At 39.0% G+C, this 23,764-nt stretch overlaps 5 protein-coding genes across 8 annotated transcripts; 3 read left to right on the top strand and 2 right to left on the bottom strand.

The window, feature by feature from the left end:
- The first annotated feature begins 1,064 nt into the window (after window positions 1-1,064).
- LOC103992169 (uncharacterized) lies at window positions 1,065-2,661 on the top strand. The gene is made up of 3 exons (XM_009411775.3): window positions 1,065-1,257; window positions 1,352-1,418; window positions 1,499-2,661. Exons 1-3 carry the CDS (start codon window positions 1,183-1,185, stop codon window positions 2,347-2,349), a joined length of 993 nt encoding a protein of 330 aa, XP_009410050.2. The 5' UTR covers window positions 1,065-1,182; the 3' UTR covers window positions 2,350-2,661.
- Window positions 2,662-6,478: 3,817 nt separating this feature from the next.
- On the top strand, window positions 6,479-16,652 carry LOC103992168 (E3 ubiquitin-protein ligase SP1). The gene is made up of 11 exons (XM_009411774.3): window positions 6,479-6,792; window positions 6,874-6,926; window positions 8,852-8,976; window positions 9,088-9,183; window positions 10,039-10,176; window positions 10,256-10,321; window positions 10,552-10,664; window positions 10,746-10,856; window positions 13,104-13,147; window positions 13,225-13,333; window positions 16,199-16,652. Exons 1-11 carry the CDS (start codon window positions 6,719-6,721, stop codon window positions 16,299-16,301), a joined length of 1,032 nt encoding a protein of 343 aa, XP_009410049.1. The 5' UTR covers window positions 6,479-6,718; the 3' UTR covers window positions 16,302-16,652.
- Window positions 16,653-17,450: 798 nt separating this feature from the next.
- LOC135616392 (vegetative cell wall protein gp1-like) lies at window positions 17,451-18,014 on the top strand. The gene has a single exon (XM_065115578.1). The coding sequence runs from the start codon at window positions 17,451-17,453 to the stop codon at window positions 18,012-18,014; it is 564 nt and encodes a 187-aa protein (XP_064971650.1).
- Window positions 18,015-20,210: 2,196 nt separating this feature from the next.
- Window positions 20,211-22,484, bottom strand: LOC135617539 (1-aminocyclopropane-1-carboxylate oxidase-like). Of its 4 annotated transcripts, none has more exons than XR_010488779.1 (5): window positions 22,315-22,484; window positions 22,004-22,227; window positions 21,578-21,914; window positions 21,134-21,508; window positions 20,211-20,843 (listed from the first exon to the last, which is right to left on the bottom strand). XR_010488779.1 is itself a non-coding variant. In XM_065117879.1 (4 exons), the coding sequence occupies exons 1-4, from the start codon at window positions 22,417-22,419 to the stop codon at window positions 21,218-21,220; spliced, it is 957 nt and encodes a 318-aa protein (XP_064973951.1). In that variant the 5' UTR covers window positions 22,420-22,484; the 3' UTR covers window positions 21,042-21,217. The 4 variants fall into 4 exon arrangements, 1 of the variants encoding a protein (XP_064973951.1); XR_010488777.1 differs by having other exon boundaries at window positions 20,211-20,779; XR_010488778.1 differs by having other exon boundaries at window positions 20,211-20,746.
- Window positions 20,338-20,775, bottom strand: LOC103992250 (uncharacterized). Its single transcript, XM_009411886.2, has one exon. It carries the CDS (start codon window positions 20,773-20,775, stop codon window positions 20,338-20,340), a length of 438 nt encoding a protein of 145 aa, XP_009410161.2.
- Window positions 22,485-23,764: the final 1,280 nt, after the last annotated feature.

Genomic DNA, 23,764 nt, shown 5'->3' with positions numbered 1-23,764 from the left:
TAGGATAAATAATATTAACCTCAAATCGCCTATAGACAGATGCTAATTTAATTGTTTCCAGATAGATTAATTACCTCAACTAAATAAAACTTAGTTGTTTTATTTCGAAATGCTATAGTAAAACTAAAATTTATTAATTCAAGAAAAATTGTGTCAATCAAATATAAACATGTTTTTAATAAATATTAAATAAGTTAAAATATTATATAAAATCTGTAAGTAATTTGTTAAAACAATTATATTGAATTAATATTGGATGGTGGTGGCGATGACAGCAACAAGCAGTTGCTGACCACGTCGAAGTCAACGAAACAAAGATGCGACGTGTGCATCGTTGGATCTGCTTTAAGAGCTGCATTGGCCAATTCCGTAGGATCCAGTCCAATCGTGCGCTTTATGTAGCCTTATCCAGTCAATTTGTACCACGTGGTCTCCTTCACCCAAGTCTAGATGCTTCTGGAATTTACGGTGATGGCCTCCGACAGCAAACAGTCTCGTACAAGACAAGTTATGCATCATATTTGACGGCGACACTAATGAACGAATTAGTCGAATGAATTCCCTCATATTTTTAAGAGATGAATTCACCAATAATCTTCTCCCATTTGGATCCCTCATTAGAGCTTTGATATCGTTTAAATAAAATATTTATTAATTTAGGAAGCATTTTTCCTATTTTTATAATATTTTAAATATTTTACAGAAACTAATTTAATAGACTATTAAGTACAAAAAAAAAGATTATTTGGTAAAACGAATATGTAACATTTATTCTTCAAATAAGGTAAGATATTTATTTTTGCTTATATAAATAATCAAAAGATTATTTGATGGAGGGAGTCTTTCTTATCATATTAATATTATTATTTTCTTGTTCTCCTCACATCACATCACTTTAAGCGTCGAAATTTTCCATAATTAAGTTGGAAAATGAAATGACTTTTCGCCAAGGGACTATTCGAGGTGACTAAAGTTGGACTTCCTTCCCATTACGATGTCTGATTGGGTAATTAGATTGCATCGCGAGGGTCTTTTTAGTAATCTGACGCAATGGATGTGTGCTTCGGCCCTCGCTGAAATCGGGGGAGGGGGAGAACTCTGTGGGGGCAAAAATCTTTCCTTTTCGCCATCTTAGGGTTTTCTTTATAAAAGGGAAGAAGAGGGAAACGGGCGGCTAATACCATGGGCTACGGCGCGATGGCTAACGGTGCTTCCGTTCCTGCCTTGATCTCGCGCGACGCCGCCAAGAAAAAGAGGGTGAGAATAGATTCAGATCACTTCTTCCGAATAAAATACAGGGAATAGTTTGTTGAAATTGTTCTGATCGCCCGCTTAATGGTTTGCGTTTCAGACGAATCGCTCGGCGAAGTTGAAGCAGTGCAAGCTTGATGTGCGCCGCGAGCAGTGGCTTTCTCAAGGTTTGGTTCCCGCATACATTTTTTCCCTTTTGTTTAGATCACTCCTTTGATTCTTCTTCTTCTTCTGGTGTTGGGATCAGTCAGGAGCAAGGATGATTGCAAGATTTTGAGCACGGCCGCCTCTTCTCCTGTCGACCATTCGCCGCGGCCTCGGGCTGATGAGAACGACGCGAAGACGAGGATCAGAGAAGAAGATGCGACCACGCATGGGAGCGGTGATTCGGACTTCCCAAATCCCCACGTTTCCCGGGGTAACAGAACGAGTATAAGCAGCGGAAGCAGCATGGAGTCCAGCTCACCAAGTGTCAGCGATGACGACGAGGAGGCAGCGGGTCAGGCAAGGGGCGAAAGCGGGGTCCTTGATGATTGGGAGGCGGTTGCCGATGCCTTGTCAGAAGCCAATGATTGCGACAACCACGACCCGGATCCTGTAGTGCCGGCGGCTGTTCAGCCTGCTGCTTCTGCTGGCATGCCAAATGAGCCTCCTCGTGATGGGGGCACCACTAAGCGGGAGCCCATCCGGAGCACCTCCAGAGCTTGGAGGCCGGACGATGCGTCTCGGCCCCGGAGCCTTCCTAGTATCTCGAAGCAGTGGAGCTTCCCATCTAACACACAACGGCACGGCTGGGCTTCCCAACAGAAGGGCATCCTTTCATTTCCGTGCCCGCGCCCGTGCCCGTGCCCTATCTGTTATGAGGACTTGGATTCCACGGACTCGAGCTTCTTCCCCTGTTCGTGCGGTTTCCGTCTCTGCCTCTTCTGCCACAAGAGGATCCTCGAGGCCGATGGGCGTTGCCCTGGTTGCAGGAAACAATACGACAACACGTCGGGTGGAGCGCTGGTCATGAATACTATTGGCACACCGCCAATTCCACCGTGGTTGTCCCGTTCTTTTAGCATGAGTTCAAGATCTTGGAACAGGGAACATTAGATATGCAAGTTGCTATTAGTGTCTAACTATTTGAGAAAATCTTGATCTTTCAAATAGAATGATTTGTGAATATGAATCAGAATCTGTACAATGGTATCAAAAAGGAACTCGAGTCTTTGAGTTGCTATTTATAAAGATCTATAGTCATATGTGTCAGTGTCAAGAACCTCTGTTGATACTGTGGAGGACATGAATAACAGTTATATTAAACTGCCAGAATTTGATAACCAATGTTATTGTTTAAGCTCGTTCAGTCATTTGTTCTCTGTTAATATTAATGTTAATGTTATCAAACCCTGTGTTCTCTGTTCAGTCCTGTGTATGATGTCATCTATGCATAATTGATCTTTATATTTTTCCCTCTAATAGTAGAAATTTGCTACCTTGCAGCAGATTCAGTTTTCACATTAATTTTATTTGGTAAAATGGTTCCTGAGATTCATTTTCCTGGTTAGAAAAAGGTGTCTTTTGCTTTGTTTGGTCTTTTTTACTTGTGTCTGTAGCCATACGCTATCATATTTTGGATAATCTGTCTCAAGTGAGTCATTCATGAAAGCTTACCTGGTAAAATTTTGCATGTCAGCGATCTTATCTTCTGGATTTTGAAGGATGTCATGAAGCTCCATGTTGCTTCTTGAGGTATACCACTTTTGATATTGTCTTTACCATGTCATCGAATTGAACTGACTTAGATTTCTTCTTTCATGTATTTGTAATGGTAGCGATTTCCATTCATGCAATGTTGTTGACATTTTGGCAGGAATATTGTGCTGTTTGAGTTTCCTGGCCTAGTAATTTGGTTTTTAACTTTAGTTCTTGATCTGACTGCTTGTTTCTGTTTATTGTAACCAGATATTGATCATCCAGGAACTGTCTGCTTGTAGTGTATTGTTTTATTGAAAAGAATGATGTATTTGATTTAGACTTATTCAGCTTACAAATCTGAAAGTTAGTTGTTGCTAAATGTGAACCATATAGAATAGAGAACGAAACAAGTTTGACTGAGGAATTATGAAGATATTATAACGATATGTATGTATACATGGGGCACACAAGGTGTTGAAGGCCTTGATTAAACTTTATGTTTCATACTGAAGATTTATCTTAGCAATTTTAATACTGAAAAGCAAGTAAAATGTGTATATATATTTTTTATTTGACAAAAAGGCTTAAGCGCTAGGGTTGTTCATTATTGGATGACCAAAGCAAATAAAGAAAAAAAAGGAAAGAAAGCTAATTTCTTTAATAAATAAAGGTGTTGCTAGGGTGTATAAGAGTGATTATGAGGCCAGAAAACGCTCTTGATCATGGTGGGAGTGGTAAAAAGATGTGGAACCATTATTATTTTTTTCTTAATTGAATAATGTTTTATTAGTTTGTTTTTTCAAATTTTATAAATTGTCAAATGCCATTATCTTTTATAATTCTTCATCAGTTATCAAAATTGCTCAAGTAAAAGAAAAGAAAAGAAAAGAAGCCAAATAAAAGGAATGAGACAAATATTAGGCTTCATTGGAGAATTTAAGGTTTTAGGAAGGCAATACATCTTGGTCTTGATTGAAGATTTCAGGGGTTCATTGAATTATTTCATTTCTATGAGGAAGTTTTATAATAATTGAAGAATGACAAACCAAAAGAAGAAAAGATGAAATGATTGATATGTTTTGATTTATGATATGTTATTTTATTTATTATATTCTTCTTTACTTTTTTAGTTCTTTTTTCTTATATTCAATGAGCTATAAAAAGAGGAAAATGGATTGTAATTGAAACATGAATAAATGATGAATGAATGGATGAATACTAGTTTCTTCACATCACAATATTTGTGAGTGGTGTGAGAACATATTATTTTCTTGATGGTCTGATTTCATCATTCATGTGTGGAATATGTGAAGGTGTGAGATTTTCATTTCTGGATGTTACTCCCAGAGCTAGAGTGAGCATAGTAGTTCTTATATTTTTCTTTCATCTCAAGTACTATCTTGTTTACTCTATTTTATACTTATCCTAGAAAAAAGTTTTAGTCTATTCTAGGATTTCACAATCAATAGATTGTTTAGTGACTAGACCTTCCTATTAGGGTATTCTCTAATTCAAGGATGAGCGACATGGATAAATCATAATTAGCAAGATCATTATTGGGATTGGATCAGCTTACTAGGGCATAACTGAGATTGACAGATTCAGAAAATTCGATCTATGGGATTGGGATACTTCAAGAAAATATTTAATGAAATATCAAAAAATGATATAAAATTTGTGAAAATGAGATATTTCATATTAAAAGATTTCTTAACCTGCATATTTCATAAATATTATTTTTAAATACGTGATCCTAGAATTAACACCGAAGATCAATCAATTAAAAGTAACTGGCACAGATGGCCTAGATCTGCCTTTTGATGTATGATCAGGTTTCATATCTTAACCAATCTTCAGTAGCGCTCTTCTATCTTGCCATCTATGCTCTCCATTCTTAACAGAAAAGAGATCTCAGGCGTTCTATTGGATTAATGGTACTCATTTGGAAGATATATGCTGATCAGTAATCCTCATAAGGTTATCTCATTCCACTTGGTGAGAATTTGACAATTAAAGCGATCCATTCTTTCCTGAAGGTAATCTCATTTGCTTTCTATCTTTTGCGATTCTTGGATTTTCTGGATCTCATGCATGAAGACTCAAGAATCCTGGTTGGCTTCACTGTTTTTTCTTTTCTGGTCTTTACAAATAGTCTGTCATCTGTAGGTAGCTTTTGACGTGCTTGGTAACGGTGATTGATATCTTCATAAATTAAATTGGTGAAATTGCCTTTAGGATCTATTTATCTCTTCCTGTTGCATTCTTAATGATGAAGTTACTTTTCAGCTGATCTTTATTCAGTATATATTAATTTCTTGTCTGAACAGAGCATCTGATTTTGTTTTCTTTTCTTTCTTATAGATTTCGCCTTGTCAATCCCTTGGGCTTCAATCTTTTCGCAAAATGTCCCACTTGGGGTGTGCATTCTGCTGGTTGTCAGAGAGGTGACCAAATCTGATGCTGAGATGATGCTTGTATGGCAAATTGTTTAGTAGCATATAAAAGTAACTTCTACACAATTTGAATTCTCTGAGTTTTGGAAATTGCTGTCTGGATGCATCAACTTAATTTGCATTAATGGGTCAGATCTGCTTACCTTAATACCTTCTGAGCTTTTAGTTCTGCCATCAAAACTCTATTGCTCCCTTTACCCTTCCCTTGAGCCCTTAAACCTGTATTTGTGCTTAATGGACAAGCCCATATCAATCAGGGAGTGTTGCCTGATAAACGGTGTTGATGATTGTGATTCATGTAAGAACACGATTTACCTGTTTATTTATATTCCATGAAAAATGTGGATATGTCCAATGATCTTCACTTTTGTCTCCTGGGATTCTGTGGCCACAACAATACAGGATGGTTTTAGACATCCAGAATTTGCATACCTATTTAGAAGTGATTTAAGGTTAATTTCATTAAATAAATTTTAATGTATAAAATATCAATTTGATGATGATATTGTATTATAATTATTTTGGTAATACCCATCTAACAAAATTTAATGTTAAATGCATATTCCTTCAAATATTTTGTTTTCCAGACCCTCCAAATATTAAATCTATTTGATCTATGTCAGTTTGATTAATATCTACCCAATAAACTTAAGCCATAAGTATAGTTAAAAGTAAAATTTTAAGCTTAAAATGCTTCACTCTCACGTTTTATAATATTTTAAAGGGGTGTTAATGTTAATTTTAATGTTATTATATGAATAATTAACTCATATTGATCACAATGATATACAAAACCTTACAAAATCTAAGTAAAAATTAATATTATTATAGGAGACTAATTACATATTACCTCATATAATTAGTTATAGTTTGACTTTACTTTACTTCCATTTATCATTCAATATTTTCGTCAGTCTCTTATCATTTGCTTACTAACTAAAATTAAATATTTTAATAAACATTTGAGACTTTTCTTTATATGTTATACTCTGATACCTTTTTAACTTAAACTCTGTAATGTAAATATAAATATATATATATATATATATATATATATATATATATATATATATAATGTTTTCTTATTTTGGTCTCTTTTCGGACTGTCGGTCGGGGTTGGGACTTGGATTAGCTTCTCGCGACGGACTCGCATCGAAAAAGGGCGCTTTCTTTTCTCTTTCCTCGCTCAATCGGAGATTCGCCGCCTCAGATTTGATTTATTTCCTTCCCCCTCTCCCTATTTCTTACCATCATTTGAACACCAAATAGTCGTTTCACCGATCTCTATTATCTACCTCCCTTTTTCTTGGATTCTTCAACCTGTATCAAGGATGATTCCATGGGGTGGATTGGGCTGCTGCGCAAGTGCAGCTGCGCTGTATCTCTTGGGGCGGAACAGCGGAAGGTGTGCGCCGTCTCCGGTTAGTTGTCCGTTTGGTCGATTTTAGTGCGGCATGGCGTTGATTCGGATGTGTTTCTCGTGCAGGGATGCGAATGTTCTCAGATCGGTCACCAGAGTTAACCAACTGAAGGATTTGGGTGAGTCCGTGCCCTCGTCTCAAATTCATCTTGTGATCTTCGCTGTAGACATAGGGTCTGTCAACTGGGTCATGCTATTGGGATTTTGTTTGCTGTCTGATTGAAGTATATGAAATTTACTTCACGAAAAGCATCTGTCCCGGCTACTCTGTTTTGATTCGATTAATTTCCTTGCTAGATGGATAAAATTTGGTCATTGTGGTCCCTACCATTTTCTTGCAACGCTTGACATATTCTATCGCAAAGAGATAGAGGATAATATTTTGTTTGGGTTATCTATGACATCAAGTGGATGTTCTTGCCCGAGCTACTTGGTTATTAGGGTGGATATTGGTCTCGAACATAAGGAGATTTGGTATTTTTTAATGCCTAAAAACCAAACAATTTATTTTGGCAAGAATCATCATGTGCTGGTATTTTAAATTTATAGCTGTAAGTTAATTGAGTTTCTGTACTTGCATGCCTAACATATGATTCCAGTTGACACCCATGCTTAATGTTGGGTTTCGTTGTTATGGTTGGCACAAGCAATCCATTTTTGAGCCACCTGTAATGCTTGAAATGATAATTAATAGATCATTTTCAAGAAACATTTCTAGCTTTTAAAGTAGAGAGTCTCTCTAGGAAAAGTAGGCAATTAGAATGCAAATCCATGTGCGGAAGGCCATGCTGTCCCCACATGTGCATGCTAAACCATAACCAAGTACTTGCACTCTATGGTTACATGGATAAGTTTAGGATCATTGTTTTGAACGCTGGTCTATATGTAACATGGACTTGGTGTTCCACCCTAACTCGACTTATTGGGATCATGGCCTTGAACACATGTCAATATGTATTCTAGACTTGTTGTTCCATCTTAACTCCACTTGCTATGATCGTGGATTTGAATACTGGTATCGGACCAATTTCAAATTGTCAAACTGGTTTAGTACCTGTATATCATTTAAAAAATCATAAAAAATTAAAATATCAACAATCACCACTCCATATGATTCAGTACTGGTCTGTCGGACCAATAAATATGAACATTATACTTTAAAGTGGCTCAGTGCATGAGTTTCAAGCTGACATAGGGTATAGTGAGAGTCGATGTAAATTACCCATGCAAGCAGAGAGGCTTTTCCATGACTTTGATCCTAGTCACCCAGACCATCAAGACCAACTTTACCATGGCATCAAGACTCACCTTCCCTGGTTTGAGTGTAATTATGTTCATTAAATTTTATAACTTATTGAAAATAGTTAGCATCTGGTGCAAAAATTGTGGTGCACTTTCTGAATAGATCATACAATATCTAGCAGTGGGAAGTCTGAGCTTTGAACTTTCTATATCACTGCTGTGCAGATGAATGATTCAAGTTCAGACCAATAGAGTAGTTATTGTCATGATTCACCTTACCGGTCCGTACCGATATACCGATCGGCTATCGGTATTGCGCATACTAAACTGTACCGACGTATCCACACATGGTATGGTGGGACATACCAACAAACCGGTATGTATCGCCCATACCGGTCTCCCATCAGACTGGTATGTACCACTGTCTATATTGGGCGGTACACCATGGTACGGCAAACCTTGGTTATTGTAGCAGTAATCTGGTACTTTATAAAACTCATATATGGTTTCAGTTTTCTGGTACTTTATAAAGCTCATATATGGTTTAATACTAACTTTTGTGCTTTCAAGGTTCAGGTATTTCACTATATAATGATTTGCACTTATTCGTATCTTACTGAACACACCATGTCTTGTCAACCAATTTCTCTTGATCTGTGCAATCCTTAAGTATAAGAATTACTTCTTTGGTAGTTGCACATCCATCAGTGGTTTTGGGTTAGTCCCCTCCAATCTTGTCTTTTGTTGCTATGCAAATGAATTTCTCTATGAACTATTAATTACTATGTCCTGTTTTGTTTAGCTGTTCTCCTAGATACTGCTTGCAAGGTCCTTCCTCTTGTTGTTACTGTGACTGGACGAGTTGGTTCAGAAACACCTATCAACTGTGAGCAAAGTGGTCTAAGAGGTGTTATAGTTGAGGAAACGGTACATATTCTGTCCTCGTAAAACTTTGAACACTCATTAGATTCAATATTTCGAAGTTGGCTATTTTGTTAGTTCCATCAGATGTAATGTATTCATCTGATACTTTTTCAGGCAGAACAACACTTCTTAAAACATAATGATGCTGGATCCTGGATACAAGATTCTGCTCTGATGCTTTCCATGAGCAAAGAGGTCCCTTGGTACTTGGTCAGTAGCGATTGTGCTGCTTTCTATGCAGGCTCTGGTGTTGTTTTATTTGTATTGCTATATATGAATTAATTGATGAAATTAACATTTTGATGACTAGAATTCTTTTATGATTTTCTTTTTTACGGCTTTTCAGCAATTCTAGGTTTTATTAAAACAAAAGTAGTTGTCCCACAAGATTTGGTGGCAACATGTTTGTTTGTGGAAAATGTACCACGTTATACTGGTAGCATGTTTGGTTTATGCAGGCATGACGTTATTCAAACACATATGTCTAAAGCTAGTTACATCCAATATTAATGTATTGCATGCTGAAAGTTGCTGACTTGCTATACTTGGTAACTTTATTCATATAACAAGGTCATAGCAGTAACTGTCTTCACATTTTTGTGTCATGATCTAGGACATCTAATGAGTTACCTTTCTGTTTTAAGTGAAAAATTATGTGATCTTCTTAGAGGCTCAAGGTTGAGTTTAGATTTTTATAGCTTGTTCAAGAAGCTTTAAGTGCCCCAGTTATTACTATTAAGGTCCTTATGTTCAGTGAATTCTGTCAATTTTCCGATTCATTTTTTTGGCCTTATCTATTAGTTCTTCCCTATTAACTTAATATGTTTTGTCTCTGAAACTAGATATGTATGTCATAACCAGAAAGACATGCTTGCTTAATACTTAATGTGTATGCGTCAAAGCTACAAATAGTATGCTATTATGTCATACATACTGACCCAACCTGTTATTATTGCCAATATATGGCAACTAGACACTTTTATGCTAATTGGGTTTAGATATCAGGTTCTTTTATGATGATGTTTGAGAGAAAATACTGAACTAAGTTAATTTTGCCATTACAAGGATGATGGGTCTGGACGTGTCTATGTTGTTGGTGCTCGAGGTGCTACAGGCTTGGTATTAACTGTTGCAAGTGAAGTTTTTGAGGATTCAGGGCGATCTTTGGTCCGTGGGACGCTGGACTACCTACAGGGTCTTAAGGTTTGTAATACCAAATTTCTTAGGGAAAGAAGTTATTGTTGGTCCTTTTTTTGTTGATGACATTTGTGTTTTGTTGTAGATGCTTGGAGTTAAGCGAACTGAGAGAATCCTTCCTACTGGTACTGCATTGACTATTGTTGGTGAGGTAGATAATTGCTGCAGTATTTGTCATCATTCTGAACTTTATTATCGAGTATTCTTCTTTACTGAATGTTTCTTATTTCAAAGTAAATAACAACACATTCTGATAGCTCAGTTGAAGTGAAATCATTATGCTATGTCGTAGACCATGGTATTATTGTCAATATCTTCAAGCATGCCTAAAAGTATATGCATGGCTTCTTGTAACTTTCTGTGGTTCTTGTCTCTGAACAGGCAGTTAAAGATGATGTTGGAAAAATCAGGATTCAGCGACCCCACAAAGGGCCATTTTATGTGTCCCCAAAGAACATTGATCAGTTAATTGTAAATCTTGGAAAATGGGCTAGGTGGTTTCCTAGTGATTGTTTGTTTTTGTAAATACTTAATTGCTATACACGATTTACTGATAATGTGAAGATACTCAACAGATGGTACCAATTTGCTTCCATGGGGTTTACAGTCTTTGGGGTCTTTCTGCTTGCAAAGCATGCACTGCAGTATATTTTGGAGAGGAGGAGACGCCGGGAGTTGCAGAAAAGGTAAGCTTTGTATTTTAGTAGCTGTTCAGTAACTAAGAACTGGGCAACTCAATGAATGGCAATGAAATGCTTATCTGTGGCATGATTAGGTGAAAACTTTGTTATTAATGTTGACATTCAAATATAATCCAGATTGCCTTTAAGGTTAGGATTAGCAAATTGCACACTGGTTCTCATTAGAAGTTTTCCGTGTGTGAATTTGGCTTTTTAACATCAAAGAACCCATTGCATCCTTTAGATGTTTATGATGTAAGTATGTCTGGGCTTATGAGACCTCAAAGTATCATCTGGTTGTCACCGAACAGACCTGGAAGGGTCATCATGTTCATTTGACTGACTTAACCAATGTAACATTGAATTCCAATCTATATGGTCTGAATTTAGTCTAGTCTAAGTGATGAATTTCAGGTCCAATTTGACATGACAGTTCTGAATTTTCAAGTATTGATTTGGGTTTGGGGTTTGTAGGCCCCGTTTTGCTTTATCCTTTTAACTTCTTGTATAGGGTTGGAAGAGTTAATTTTGGGTAGGATCTCTATCAAAGCAAATTTCATTTGCACTACTTATATCTAGTATTTGCAATGTGTTATGCCCATCGTATGTTGGAAATGATGTGGATTTTGGAAAATGACACAAAGAAACAACTATGGATTGAAAGAGGAAAAAAAAATCACAGTGAAGTGTTTCCCTTGCAGCAATGAATTCCTACATATAATGTGTGGGTTTTCCTTGTTTAGCTATGATCTGGGTTGCAAGACCCAGGTTCTGACAATTTAATAATAAATATGTATGTTAATTATCTATTGCACATACATGCTTTATTATGAGATAGTATTATAAGTAAATAAGAAGGAATAAAACTTCATTGCTCCACCCCACTAACAGAAGATAAAATAACAGAAAAAAGAATGTGGGAAGGGTGCCCCCACTGTTTGTCTTTCATCATAGGCTTACCATTGTTAGCTGATGCCATGAAGCCAGTATGCTCCTCTGTTGTTGATTACCATCCCGTTTTGGCATTTTGCCATGGATGACTTATCTTGGCTACTAATGCTGCAGCCACAAACTGAACAGGCCCAGGCAACGTGAATTCTCCATTTGGGAGTTCTTCTGTCATATGTATTGTTTGCCTCTCATCGTGTCGGTCCATCAGTGTGATCGACAAGCTGTGTGCCACAGACATTGTATCACACAACATTATGGATGGCCATATGAGTTACGATTGAGGAGACAAACAAGAGGAAAGAGGAAAAATAAATGCTGGGAAAGGATTATCCATATACTCCTAAAAAATTAAGCCTGGTTCATATGGACCACTATGGAACTACAATCAAATGGTGTGCAAATTTGACTGGTACATATAAATGCGAGATAAGTACTTTTTGAGATGATTCTTATCAATGGAGAAACGGATGATATGGAGTATAACATTATTATTTATCTACTTGCCAAGCAGTTTTGGATGTAAGTTAGAATAAATAGTCAAGTATAGAGCGTAATACATGTTCAATTCGACTCTGGTTGATGTTACTAATTCCATTCGACTTTACATTTTGAGATCAATGTTTTAAAAAGCGTTAGACGTCAAGGTCCCAAAATGTCCGAGGCAAACTTAGTAACATTATGTAGTTTGGCTGGTTCAATCGAACCAACTAAGCTATTGTTCAATCGAACCAAACTTACTACCAGTTTGGTTCGGTTGCTTCGCTTCAGTCGAGCACTCGCCCGAGGCTCCCGGCGCTTGGGTTTAGGCGAGTGCCCATGTAACGCTTCATTGAAGCGCATCGCCTGGCCGAGGCTTAAGGCGCTCAGGCCTCGCTTGATCCAAGTGCCTAGGCAAGTGCCCGTGTACCTATTTAAACCCCCCGATTGAGATGATTCTTATCAATGGAGAAAAGGATGACATGGAGTATAACATTATTATTTATCTACTTACTAGACAGTTTTGGAGGTAAGTTAGAATATATAGTCAAGTAAAGAGCATAATACATGTTCAGTACTTCAATTTGACTCTGGTGGATTAGAAAACAAAAAGGGCTCTGGTGGATGTTACTGATGCCTCAAGGTCCTAAGGGAAATCAAATAGTTACGGAATTACTCTCTCTCTCTCTCTATCTCTCGTGTTTGTCATTTTAACTGGTCATGTAATACTGAGACTATTTTTTTTAATAAACCCATGCACATATAGTGTTTCCTTCTTTTAGTTGTTCCTGGTTTGATATTATTTGATGCTGTTCATCTTTGCAGGGTTCTCAGTGCAGCAGCAGCGCGCCAAGCACGGGATGCTGAAGGTAGATCTTTTAAGGTTTACTTGTGAAACAGTCGTAAGATAGTACCAACACTCTTCCCTGACTATAACTTTGTTCAGGATCAAACCAAGAGTCTGAAAAACTGTCAGATAACATGAAGAAGGATCATCTGATGTTAGACATATGTGTGATCTGCCTTGAGCAAGAATATAATGCTGTTTTTGTCCCGTAAGCTTGTCAAAACTTTTTTGTTCCTTTTTCAATTCAAATGCAACATAAATTTTTCCCTTTAGTTCATAATTTATTTATGTCCTAGCTTTTTTCGTATGAGCTTATGCCATGCCCCCACTTTTGCAATCAATTTGAAATGACAATTTCAAATAGAAGATTCTTGTATTTGTGGAAGATCAATATGTTGATTTTGTTTGGCACTTTTAGCCTCTTGAGCACAAGAGACATACTATTCTGCCATGCACATGATTTTCTTGTATCATTCTGTTGGTCAATGAGATTTTTGTTACTGATGATGATGTAATGTGATACTTATACCTAGTCTGTTTACTCTTAGCTTCTTTTGATATGACACTAGATACCTGTTACGTTAATACTTCATATAACATCAAATCCTTTTTTCATAGTTGTTTGATTTTAAATCACTGCAATACATTGTAATTCTGCAAGTTTATATTGCTTCAATAAATATCTTTTATTTGAAAATATAGATATAGTACAAGATATGAAGATAATTTGGAATCTTTTAGCATACAATATTTTATTTCTCAAGTTCTATTCAATGTTTTTTAGTGTTTTTTATTTTTATATGGTTTTAAGATTTAGATAGACATGCATTTCGTTTTAGATTATTTTCTCGGCATATTCCTCAGGATGATCCTGATCGACCAATATCATCTATCCTGATTATATTGTTTTCTAGATGAGTTCAATCCTGGTACTAACACTATACTTGCAAGTGAGAAGTCAATCATGCATAAAAGGATGTAGAAGAGCAAAGAAACTACAGAGGTGATCTCATTATTCAAGGCAACCCCAAAATAGAATCTCAATAGAAGGAACAAGTGGATTGTTATAGAGATTTCAGTTTTCATTCAGAATTAACACATTTTATGTTTGGCTGTGTTGCATTTTGGAAATCTCTAAATGTAAGATCATCCTTCCTATTTGTTGCAAAACTTCATTTGCATATTATACTAACATTAGGCTAACGTAGAATGCTTGACAGATATGTGTCCCAATGACTTCTAGTGGCTATTCTTGTGCAACATCTGAGCAAAAATAGGAATTTCACCATTTGAATAGTAATGGAGTCCAACAAAACATTATTACCATTGTGGTGAATGTGGTAGGCTTGAAATTTTTTTCTTTTCTACAGGTTGGTTTTTTGCATGATAATTATCCAACCCAATCTATTTATGATTAGATGAAGGCAAACAATCTGCAGAATAGTTTTAGCAATTAGATTTAATACAAAATTACACTAAAAACACAAATAGAAACCATGGGTGACATGAACAATGAATTCTTTGAAAATTAAATCTTTAGGCTTTGGAGGCAAAAGCAATCCATTCAAATCTTTAGTCCAAAGCAAATGCAATTCATCCAGACCTTCAGTCCGCACCTTCAATTCCACTTGCACTTTCTGCCTTCTTTGTAACATGGATGACATGAGGGACTGAGTAACTGCTAGCTTTTGTATATTAGACCGGTAACAACAAAAACATTTTGCTTATCTTTGCACACCGGACCAATATGTCCAAGAAGATTTAGGTGTGTACAGGGAGGAATGGGGTAAGGTAAGGGGCATTGTAGTATTGGGTAGGCTCCTGCATGGCAACCTGGACCTTGAGCTTACCTTGGGGCCTGCTGAAGGGCAATGCAGCTTGACGTTTTTGGTTACCTATTCGATATAGAGGTCGATGCCATCGATGAGCTTATGGAGGGGGAGGCATGTGGCCCGATTGGTGAGATCCATATCGGTAATAGAAAGACCTGCTACAAAAGCATTCTGATGGAACAGAAGTAGACCAAAGAGGATGTTGGTGTATGTGGATGACGTGGAGGGACAGCACAGAGGCATTGATGGGCTGGTGTTTGCATTCAATCGAGATCTTGGTTGAGAAAGGGGGTCAGGAAGAGGGAAGAAGTGGAGTTAGAGAGGAGGGTGGTGTGGCTATTGGTGATGGCGAATTGGGAGGATGCATATGATTTGAGGCCAGTCTTAACCAAAGAAAAAATTAGAAAAATTATAGATGTTATTCTTGTTCGTATTTCTTTAACAGGTGAATTGTCATGGGCTGGTTGTCTGATTTGCATTTGCTTTGGTCTAGGTTTCCAGGTGGAGCCCAAGCTGAAAAAAAGCTGAGCCACTAGATATCTGGTTTATGAACAGTGCCAGCCTCCTGCTTCATTATTTGCATACATTCATCATTTTTGTTTGTGTTGCATGACTTGACATGTATTCACAGGCTATATGCATGGGACATGCTTATATTATGTATACATGATAAGATGCCCGTTTTAGGTTTTACAATTTTTGGAAAACTTTTGCTACCAGTCCTCACAATCGGCACAATCTGATTTTGTATAATTACCTAATGTTTGAAGGTAATTATTGGTATTCATTCTTCTGGATCTGCAAAATCGGATAGTATTTTGCATAGGAATTATATGCAAATATTATTCATAGGTCTAAGCCATCATTTGTTATTCTTCGAGGGGAAGACCATGGAATTCTCCTTACTGTAATACTCTTGTTGTTGTTGAGATGTGATGGAATCCATACTTTATTTATCTTTTAAATTTAGTGAGTTATCGTTTTATTAAAGTTAGGTACCCATATATTTCATTGTATTGTATTATTGAGGCTGTATTAGCACAACAATATTTCATACATTTCCTCTGGAAAGTGCTTGAAACGTTCAGATATATTTTTAATGTGCCTCATAGATGAGAATACCATCAAAACTACCCCTTTTCCTTTGTTTTTAGTGCTGTTTGTGCTAATGGTTTTCTTTCATATAAAGCTCACCATAAAATTGGTTATTGTACTAAGAATGGTGATTTGTACCTTTCCAGGTGTGGTCATATGTGCTGCTGCACCACATGCTCTTCACACTTAACTAGCTGCCCACTGTGTCGTAAAAGAATCGATCAAGTTGTCAAGACCTTCCGTCACTGATATTTTAGAGAAAGCTTAACAATATTCTCATTTGATGCTGTGGCTCTTTTGAAAGATTATGAATGCCAGCTCTAGACTTATCTGTAGCCATTGTCATCTACTGACAGCTGATATAAGCTTGCCAAAGGTAGCCTTAAGGAAGGAATCACATCCTATCTCCGATATTATCAGACATGTGATTGTTAGATGTGATTGATTTTACAAGTCGGTAGTTTGCTTCTCTTTGTAAATTGTGAGACTCCTCTTTGGAGTATGTCATAGCCTCTGATTATGTTCTTCATGGTACAGATTCTCAAATTTACAGTTGTTAGAATTTATGCATTCAAAAAGTGTTCGATTGTATTATAATGATATACACGTGAAAGCGCATTAAGATTTTCTGAACAGAATGAGGAAGAAGGTGAATGTACCCAAGTTATCTATGAAGAACATGGAGAAGGCGCTTGTGCATGGCTACACTCATACAGTATTAAGAATTTTATATGTTGCGACTTTACGACTGTGTTGTTGTGATATTCAGAATTTGTTATCATATTGTGACACTTGTTTAAGTAATACTCCAAAATTTGATAAGCTTCTTCCTAATCGTTGTAAAATTACAATTGTTGTAAAATTTGCTGATGTGTACAAAGATTCTTCCTAATCACAGGCATATAAAAAACATAGAACAAGAAGACAATCTTTCGAGTAGTGAACTCAAATCGAGTATAATCTTTGTTCTTGACTTGGTGGTGTGCTTGCTTGTGTTTGCTCAGTTGAGTTTCCATTATTGTGGTCCACTTGGTTACTATAATTTATCTTCTCTCTTTCATTGGCTTTTTTTGCTTTCATCTAAATAATGTGAACTCTCCCCCTAAAAAAGTCGAGGCAAAAACAGAACACGATTCCATCGCAGGAAACAGAGCAAAAATTTCTTGGCATCTCACAAAAGCAAGCAAAGCGATACGCTTTCGTTCCCACTTTGTTTCTACGCCATCCCTCTCTCTCTCTCTCTCTCTCTCTCCCTCTTCCAGCATATACCTCACCGGCACACCATGCATTACTATATTCTCTCTCTCTCTCTCTCTCTCTCTCAAAAGGGTCATCAACCGCCATTAAAACTCGCCTCGCTCAACCAAAATCTCCAGTCTTGAGCATACCAACTCTCGAATGGCAAAGGATGCAGCAGACTCCAAGCCATTGGGCGTGTGCGAAAGGCTCTTCAATGCCCTCAGCTTCAATGCAGCATTTCGGCCCCTCCGTCGCCTAACTTTCCACAAGCAACCCGCCACCGCCGACCACTCCGACTATGGCATGAACGGCCTCAAGACCGATCACAGTCCTGCTACTGCAACGAAGCCAAAACCAGCTAAACTACCAGAACCCGACGCCATCGCCCTGCCTCCGTCAGCAAAGCCTCGAGCAGCAACGGCGAAAGAACAGCTTCAGAAGGTTGACCCACCACCTCCAACGACAGATAAGCCTATACCTCTTCCAGTTCCACCTCCCCTTGCCACTACCTACAAACCTGGGAGTACAACAGTGCCAAGAGCTCCAGAGAAAGCAGTTCCCATGCCAGCACCACCGGCAGCAGTGGCTGAACCGCAGCCAGTGCCACCGACTGCAGCGGTGACGAGGACGAAGACCATCAACAACAAGGCCGCAGAGTTTATCCAGAGCTCAAGGAGAAAGATCAGGTCTGGGTCCTTCGCAACGACGCCCACTGTGAAGTGAAGTGTTGATACACTGAGGAAACTCCAAACCATTAGTACAAGATGAAGAAGCTTAAGTTTGATGTAGTGTTCCTTACTTTCTCGATTCAATGTACTTGAATAAGAGCTAAAACGTAATCGATGTGCATGTCATTTTGTCCCTCTCCATTTCAGAGACCCAACGGATGCTTGAGCTGCTGCTCCTTTTGTTTGCTTCAAGAACATAATAGGAAAAGGCAATACTTCTTGAAGCCATGCCTTCTCGTAGCTAGCCCGGATCACGGTTCAATTCGAATCAAAATTAAACTTGGTTAGAATTGAAACCGAACTGACTAGACTGTTTATTATTTGGAGTGGTCACCAAAAAGATGAGGCATGCTTACATTCATTTGCATCGGAAACATGGAAGCTTAGCAAGTTTGAGCTTCTATTTGGCTAAAAAAAATATAGGACACTAACAAAGTTAATAAAATATAAACCATGACAATTGTGTTTGATGGAGATGAGAAAAATAAGAATACATGTACCAAGTAAGACTTTTGCCATCAGCCTCGCATTCACTAGCTGGTTGCCTACAGAACATGTTCTCCCAAAGTTTCTACCTGTTTAGACGAGTGAATTGCATATTTGACATTGAACATCAGGTAAAAAAGCAAATAAAAATCTGCCAATAACATTCATCAACATTACTAATCGGAACATCATGATCTGATCAGATATTCTGTTAAAGATAACTATAGTGTGAGTTTTATTCAGACATCATCGCATATGGCAAAGGTGAGACTTGGGGGTCTCGAATCCAATTTGTTGGTTGTCACATATGTGATCCCAACAAAATCCTTAGTGTTCATGTTTTTAGCACATGCACATAAAGAAGAATGCAACTTCAAATGAATCGCTAGGAATGGTAACCTAAATATTGTGAGTTAGGCATACTCTGTTTTAGTAATACATAAGGGAATACAGTATCGTGTGATTCAACAATTATCCACAAGTTGAGAGACTCTTAAAGATTAAACATTTATTCGTATTTGGCTCTTCTACACTCTTATCAACCTAATATCCTTCCTGATCAAGGCGAGGTAGAAATAGGTAACATGAACAAGCATTTTTTATCAATTCCTGTATTAAAGCAGGCAAGACAATGTGATCGGTTCAATCAGAACATGAAAAGAATGACACCAACACACAGTAGAAGTGTCGCATCAGAGAGGCAGAGGTTCATGGTGTATTAGCTAAGATTAGATTCCACAAAGGAATCATTACTCCTAAAGTTTGATACAACACGCACACTGTTGAATTCTATTTTATAAATTTTCTCGAGAATCTCCAGCACCAATTAGAAAAACGATGAACTATATAGAAAATTATCCCAGAATTGTGGAGATCATTCATCTAATGTGCTAAAAGTTAACAGAAATTCCATTTTGAAACTTCTTAATGAGATAAGAAATGGCCATCAGTAAATTAGAAGAAATTGAACAGATGAAATAGCCATCAATAACATACGAGTTCAACAGAATCTATGTAAAACTTAGAAAAATCACTTGGAAACTGACTAGATCATATTGCTGATCATACAGCAGGAATAGTTTCAAAAAGAACATTAATGAACTACAAGGAAAACAAGTTTGATACAGCAATAATTTTCATGGTTGCAGAGTATAAGATGCAGTTTGCTTAAAATAATGCTGGCGTCTAATCTCACCATCAACAAATCTCATTTAATTCTGACAAATTAGTGGCACAAAACACTAAATATAAAAGTCATTAGAAACTTTCAACCCTGACAATCTCTCTCGACGCCCAAAGGCAGAGATAGCTCTTATAAGACATAAAAATTTTGGGTTCTAAGCATTTGCTTCCTTTCAATCATTTTTGTGATATTATGCTGTGTATAAGAGAAAATGTTTGTGAACTCACAACAATTCCAACAAATTGTTCAATTTACCATACCATGGTAATATTTCAGATAAAGATTCACAATCTATAATATAATTGCAGATATCATGTCCTAAGGGTTTGCATCATGTAATCAATTAATCACTAAAAGGGTAGATCGTAGCTATGCGAACCGGAAGACAGACAAGAAGTAACTCAAACAGGAACCAAAATTTGTGCATGATTTCAAAATTTTCTAGTTCTACAAAGGAAGAATGTATCGCTTTAGGTTCCCCAAACATGACGCCTACCAAAGTGGATTAATTTCACGATTCGATAACTAAAAGAAGAGCTATGTTAAAAGGAACTCATCGATCCATCCATCCAAGAATCCATTGTCAAACCAGAAGACATGGGGAAACCCAAGACATCAGGTAAAAAAGAATAAGAAGAGGCATAGGGATTCACGAATGCTTCCCTTTCTTCTTCTCATCCTCCGAGTCACGATCATTGGCGGCCGCGGCAGCAGCAGAGTCGGCCAGAGCTTGCTCGGCTCGGAGGATGGGCTCATAATAGTCGGGGTGGGCGTCCATGCACCTCTTGAGGAGGGCCGCGGCCTCGGAGCATTTGTCGACGATGTCCTCGTCGCGCTTCTCGGCTTCCTGCATACATTTCTCCCACGCGACAAAGGCATCCTTGCACCCGCCGCCCTTCATGAAGAGGCAGAAACCGCACTCCTCCTCTACTTCGCTTCCTCCATTCGCTTCTCCCTTCTTCTCCTCTCCTCCGTCGTCCGCCGCCACCGTTGTTCCCCCGTCCGCGATCGTCTGGTCCGGAGCTGCGGAGGCGGTCGGTAGCGAATCTTGATCGGATCTGGCATGCGAGGGAGGAGAAGAATCCATGATTCTGGAAGGAAGAGGAGTAGTAGTCAAGGTTTAGGGTTTTGTAGTTCTTCGACTCCTCCGGCAGGCTGTGTTTAGATAGGTAAAGATGGGCGGTTTAGTACTAATCCCCTTAAGGTTGGCCACTAATCCAGAAATCTGGAAATTTTCTTGATTAAAACAGTATATATGATCCCTAATTAATTACCATACTCTTTTTTCTTAATCTTTGGATTCCTATCAAATATTGGGATAAAAAGATTAACAAAAGAGAAAATTCAAGAAAATTTTGAAGAGTAATTATTTATATATATATATATATATATATATATATATAATATGACTTGCTTCATTAGAAAAGGCTCAAACACGTACATACCACGCTTCCATCGGGTTGCATAGACATACACGACAGCTTCCTAACGCGAAGTACAGCGACATGCACTAACTTGGGGGCTGTCACTTAAGAGGTAGCGATTGGGTGGGTGGCAACTGCTTCCATGGCTTTCATGGCTTCGAATCTTGGCTCCTTGGCCTGGAACTTATGCCCGACGTAGAGCTTCATGTAATCCTCGAACACGAACCTCGGATAGACCTCCTTCTTCTCCTCTGCTTCCTTCTCCACAAGAGCGGGGGCCGGGAAGATCACAGCGTCGCTCCCGGGGTTGTAGAAGGAGGCAATCGACATCCTGTTGCCATCAGTCTGAGCCACCACGCGGTGCACCACGCTCTTGTACTTGCCATTGGTGATTACCTGCAGACCTCGTTGCATTCAACATCACAGACGACGGGCAGCGGAAACGAGAGCAAAGAGGACCCAAACCTCGAGCTGGTCGCCGAGGTTGACGACGATGGCGTGGCGCATGGGGGGCACGTCCAGCCACTCGCCGTCCTTGAGGAACTGCAGGCCGCTGACCTGGTCGTCCTGGAAGAGCAAGATGATGCCTCCGGCGTCGGTGTGCGCCCTCAGGCCCTTCACCAGGTCCGGGCGCGGGCATGGCGGGTAGCTGCTGACCTTGGTCCCAAAGGTTGGCCCCTTGGATCCATTAGAGAAGGCTTTCTTCAGGTACCCCTTCTCCAGCTCCAGGTTCTCACCCAGCAAGTCGAGCAGCCGCTCTGCCAGCTTCTCTATCGCTGCAGCAAATTCCTTCATCGCCTTCCTGCACGCAGTCATCGTCCCAAGAAACGAAACGATGAGCAAGGTGAAAAGACAAGGCTAGAAGATGACATCATGATCAGATCGTGCAACCTATACTGGTCATCAAGATCGGGGATCTCAGAAATGTTGGAGACGGGGAGATGACGCAGGAAAAAGGTGCTTTCCCAGTCGAGGTGATCGATTTCTGAGTCGGCGTTTTCCAGTGCTTTGTTGGCGAACTCGTTGAACTTTTGCTCCCTGCATTTGTTGTACTGTTCTTTGTTCACCTTCTCCACTTCATCCATGAGGTAATGTGAGATGCCATGGTTTAAAATCTACACACAGATTGCATGCGCAAATAGTACATTTTTAGCAATATATATAGTTCAAAGAAGCAAAACCAGTTATGTATGCTTCAGCACCTCAAAGAAGCCCCATTTCTCGCAAGCATCTCGGAGGATCTCCATGGCTGCTCCTCTCTCCCTTCCCAAAAGCTTCTCCATGTCGATAACCGGAAAGGAATCCATGACACGCTCTTTCTTCCCTGATTGCACTTGTGCTTTCTATCTGGAGTGTGCTAGGTGCTGCTGATTACCAGGCAATTTATAGGCGTTCTTGACGTCGAGGGACGAAATGAGTGAAGAAGCAAAGTTGGAGAAGGATCTATCGACGAGAGCAACAGCAGTGGAAGACGTAACGGAGCCGATTCCATAAGGTGACCCAGTTGGCCATCTCTCAGCCCCACCACCTTTGGCCTGGTTCTCCACCCTCCTTGCTTCCACCTCTCGCGTCCCATCACGATCGGGGACCAAGTTTGGCTGCTTCCATCGGTCTCTCCCCTTTGAGGAGACCCGGGAAGGCATCATGTTGTTGAGTTCTTCCATGGCGACGCCTCGCGTGCATGGCTTCCGCTTGGATTGTAGTGACAAATTGCCAACCTCAGAAAGTAACGTCACAGCATCGGCGATGCGTGTGTACTCGTCTTCTCTTGACCTGTTGGCTATACTTCATATCAAAAGAACAGGGATCGATAGGTAGAAATTGTTTCGATTCACAGCTCATTAGAGCGCCCTTTCCACTCGTATCCCTCTCGTATGTGAGAAATGGGCCATTCCTGCCTTACATTCAACGCTCGATGGCTGTTCGGCATGTCGGCCATTGCCGTGAACATGAAGTATCCGGTGTGCAAACAGTGTCACTCGGCCGCACTCGGCCGAGGTTCCATCTGGTGACGCATGGATCTCCGTTATCTGGGTATTTTCTCATTCTTCGATCATAGATCGCTATAACTATAACCAAATCACCATCTCTACGTGAGATGAACAGGTCATGGGAAAATCCTCGCTCGGCTAGTTATATAGACTCCCTTTCTCCGGTTGGTGGCCACAAGAAAGCAATGGGTTCAGAATGTGGTGTTCTCGTGAAGCAAGCAAACAATTCAATTGATCACATGAAAGCGGCAAGCATATTCTGCTTCAAGTTTTATGAGGTTAAATCAATCAACATTAGGATATTTCTCTTAGATTCGGTGCTGCCTCATCATGAACAGAACAGTTTGACAGAGGAAAACAGGAAGAAGATGCACATGGGAATATTCCTGGGTTGCACAAGTTTGCCCAGTAAAACAGGTAATCTATAACAACTTAAGCTACGCTATGAATCTACGTAAAAGAAGAGCACAAGAAACAGAGCTATAAACAATGCAAGAAGAGAGAAAAGAGAACCAACATCAAAGATTGCATTGCCGGAAAACACACCTCCATGCAATCTGCTGTTGTGCAACAGCAGATATGCAAGTAAGATGAGGACACATTGTGCACCCAAACATGACTTGTCGGCAAGCTTTGGTGCATGTAGGCTCACGCATGTTTA

Source organism: Musa acuminata, chromosome BXJ2-7 (assembly GCF_036884655.1).
Source record: "Musa acuminata AAA Group cultivar baxijiao chromosome BXJ2-7, Cavendish_Baxijiao_AAA, whole genome shotgun sequence".
Lineage (NCBI taxonomy): Eukaryota > Viridiplantae > Streptophyta > Magnoliopsida > Zingiberales > Musaceae > Musa > Musa acuminata.
Note: the sequence above shows the minus strand (reverse complement) of the source record. Positions and strands in the feature narration are given on the sequence as shown.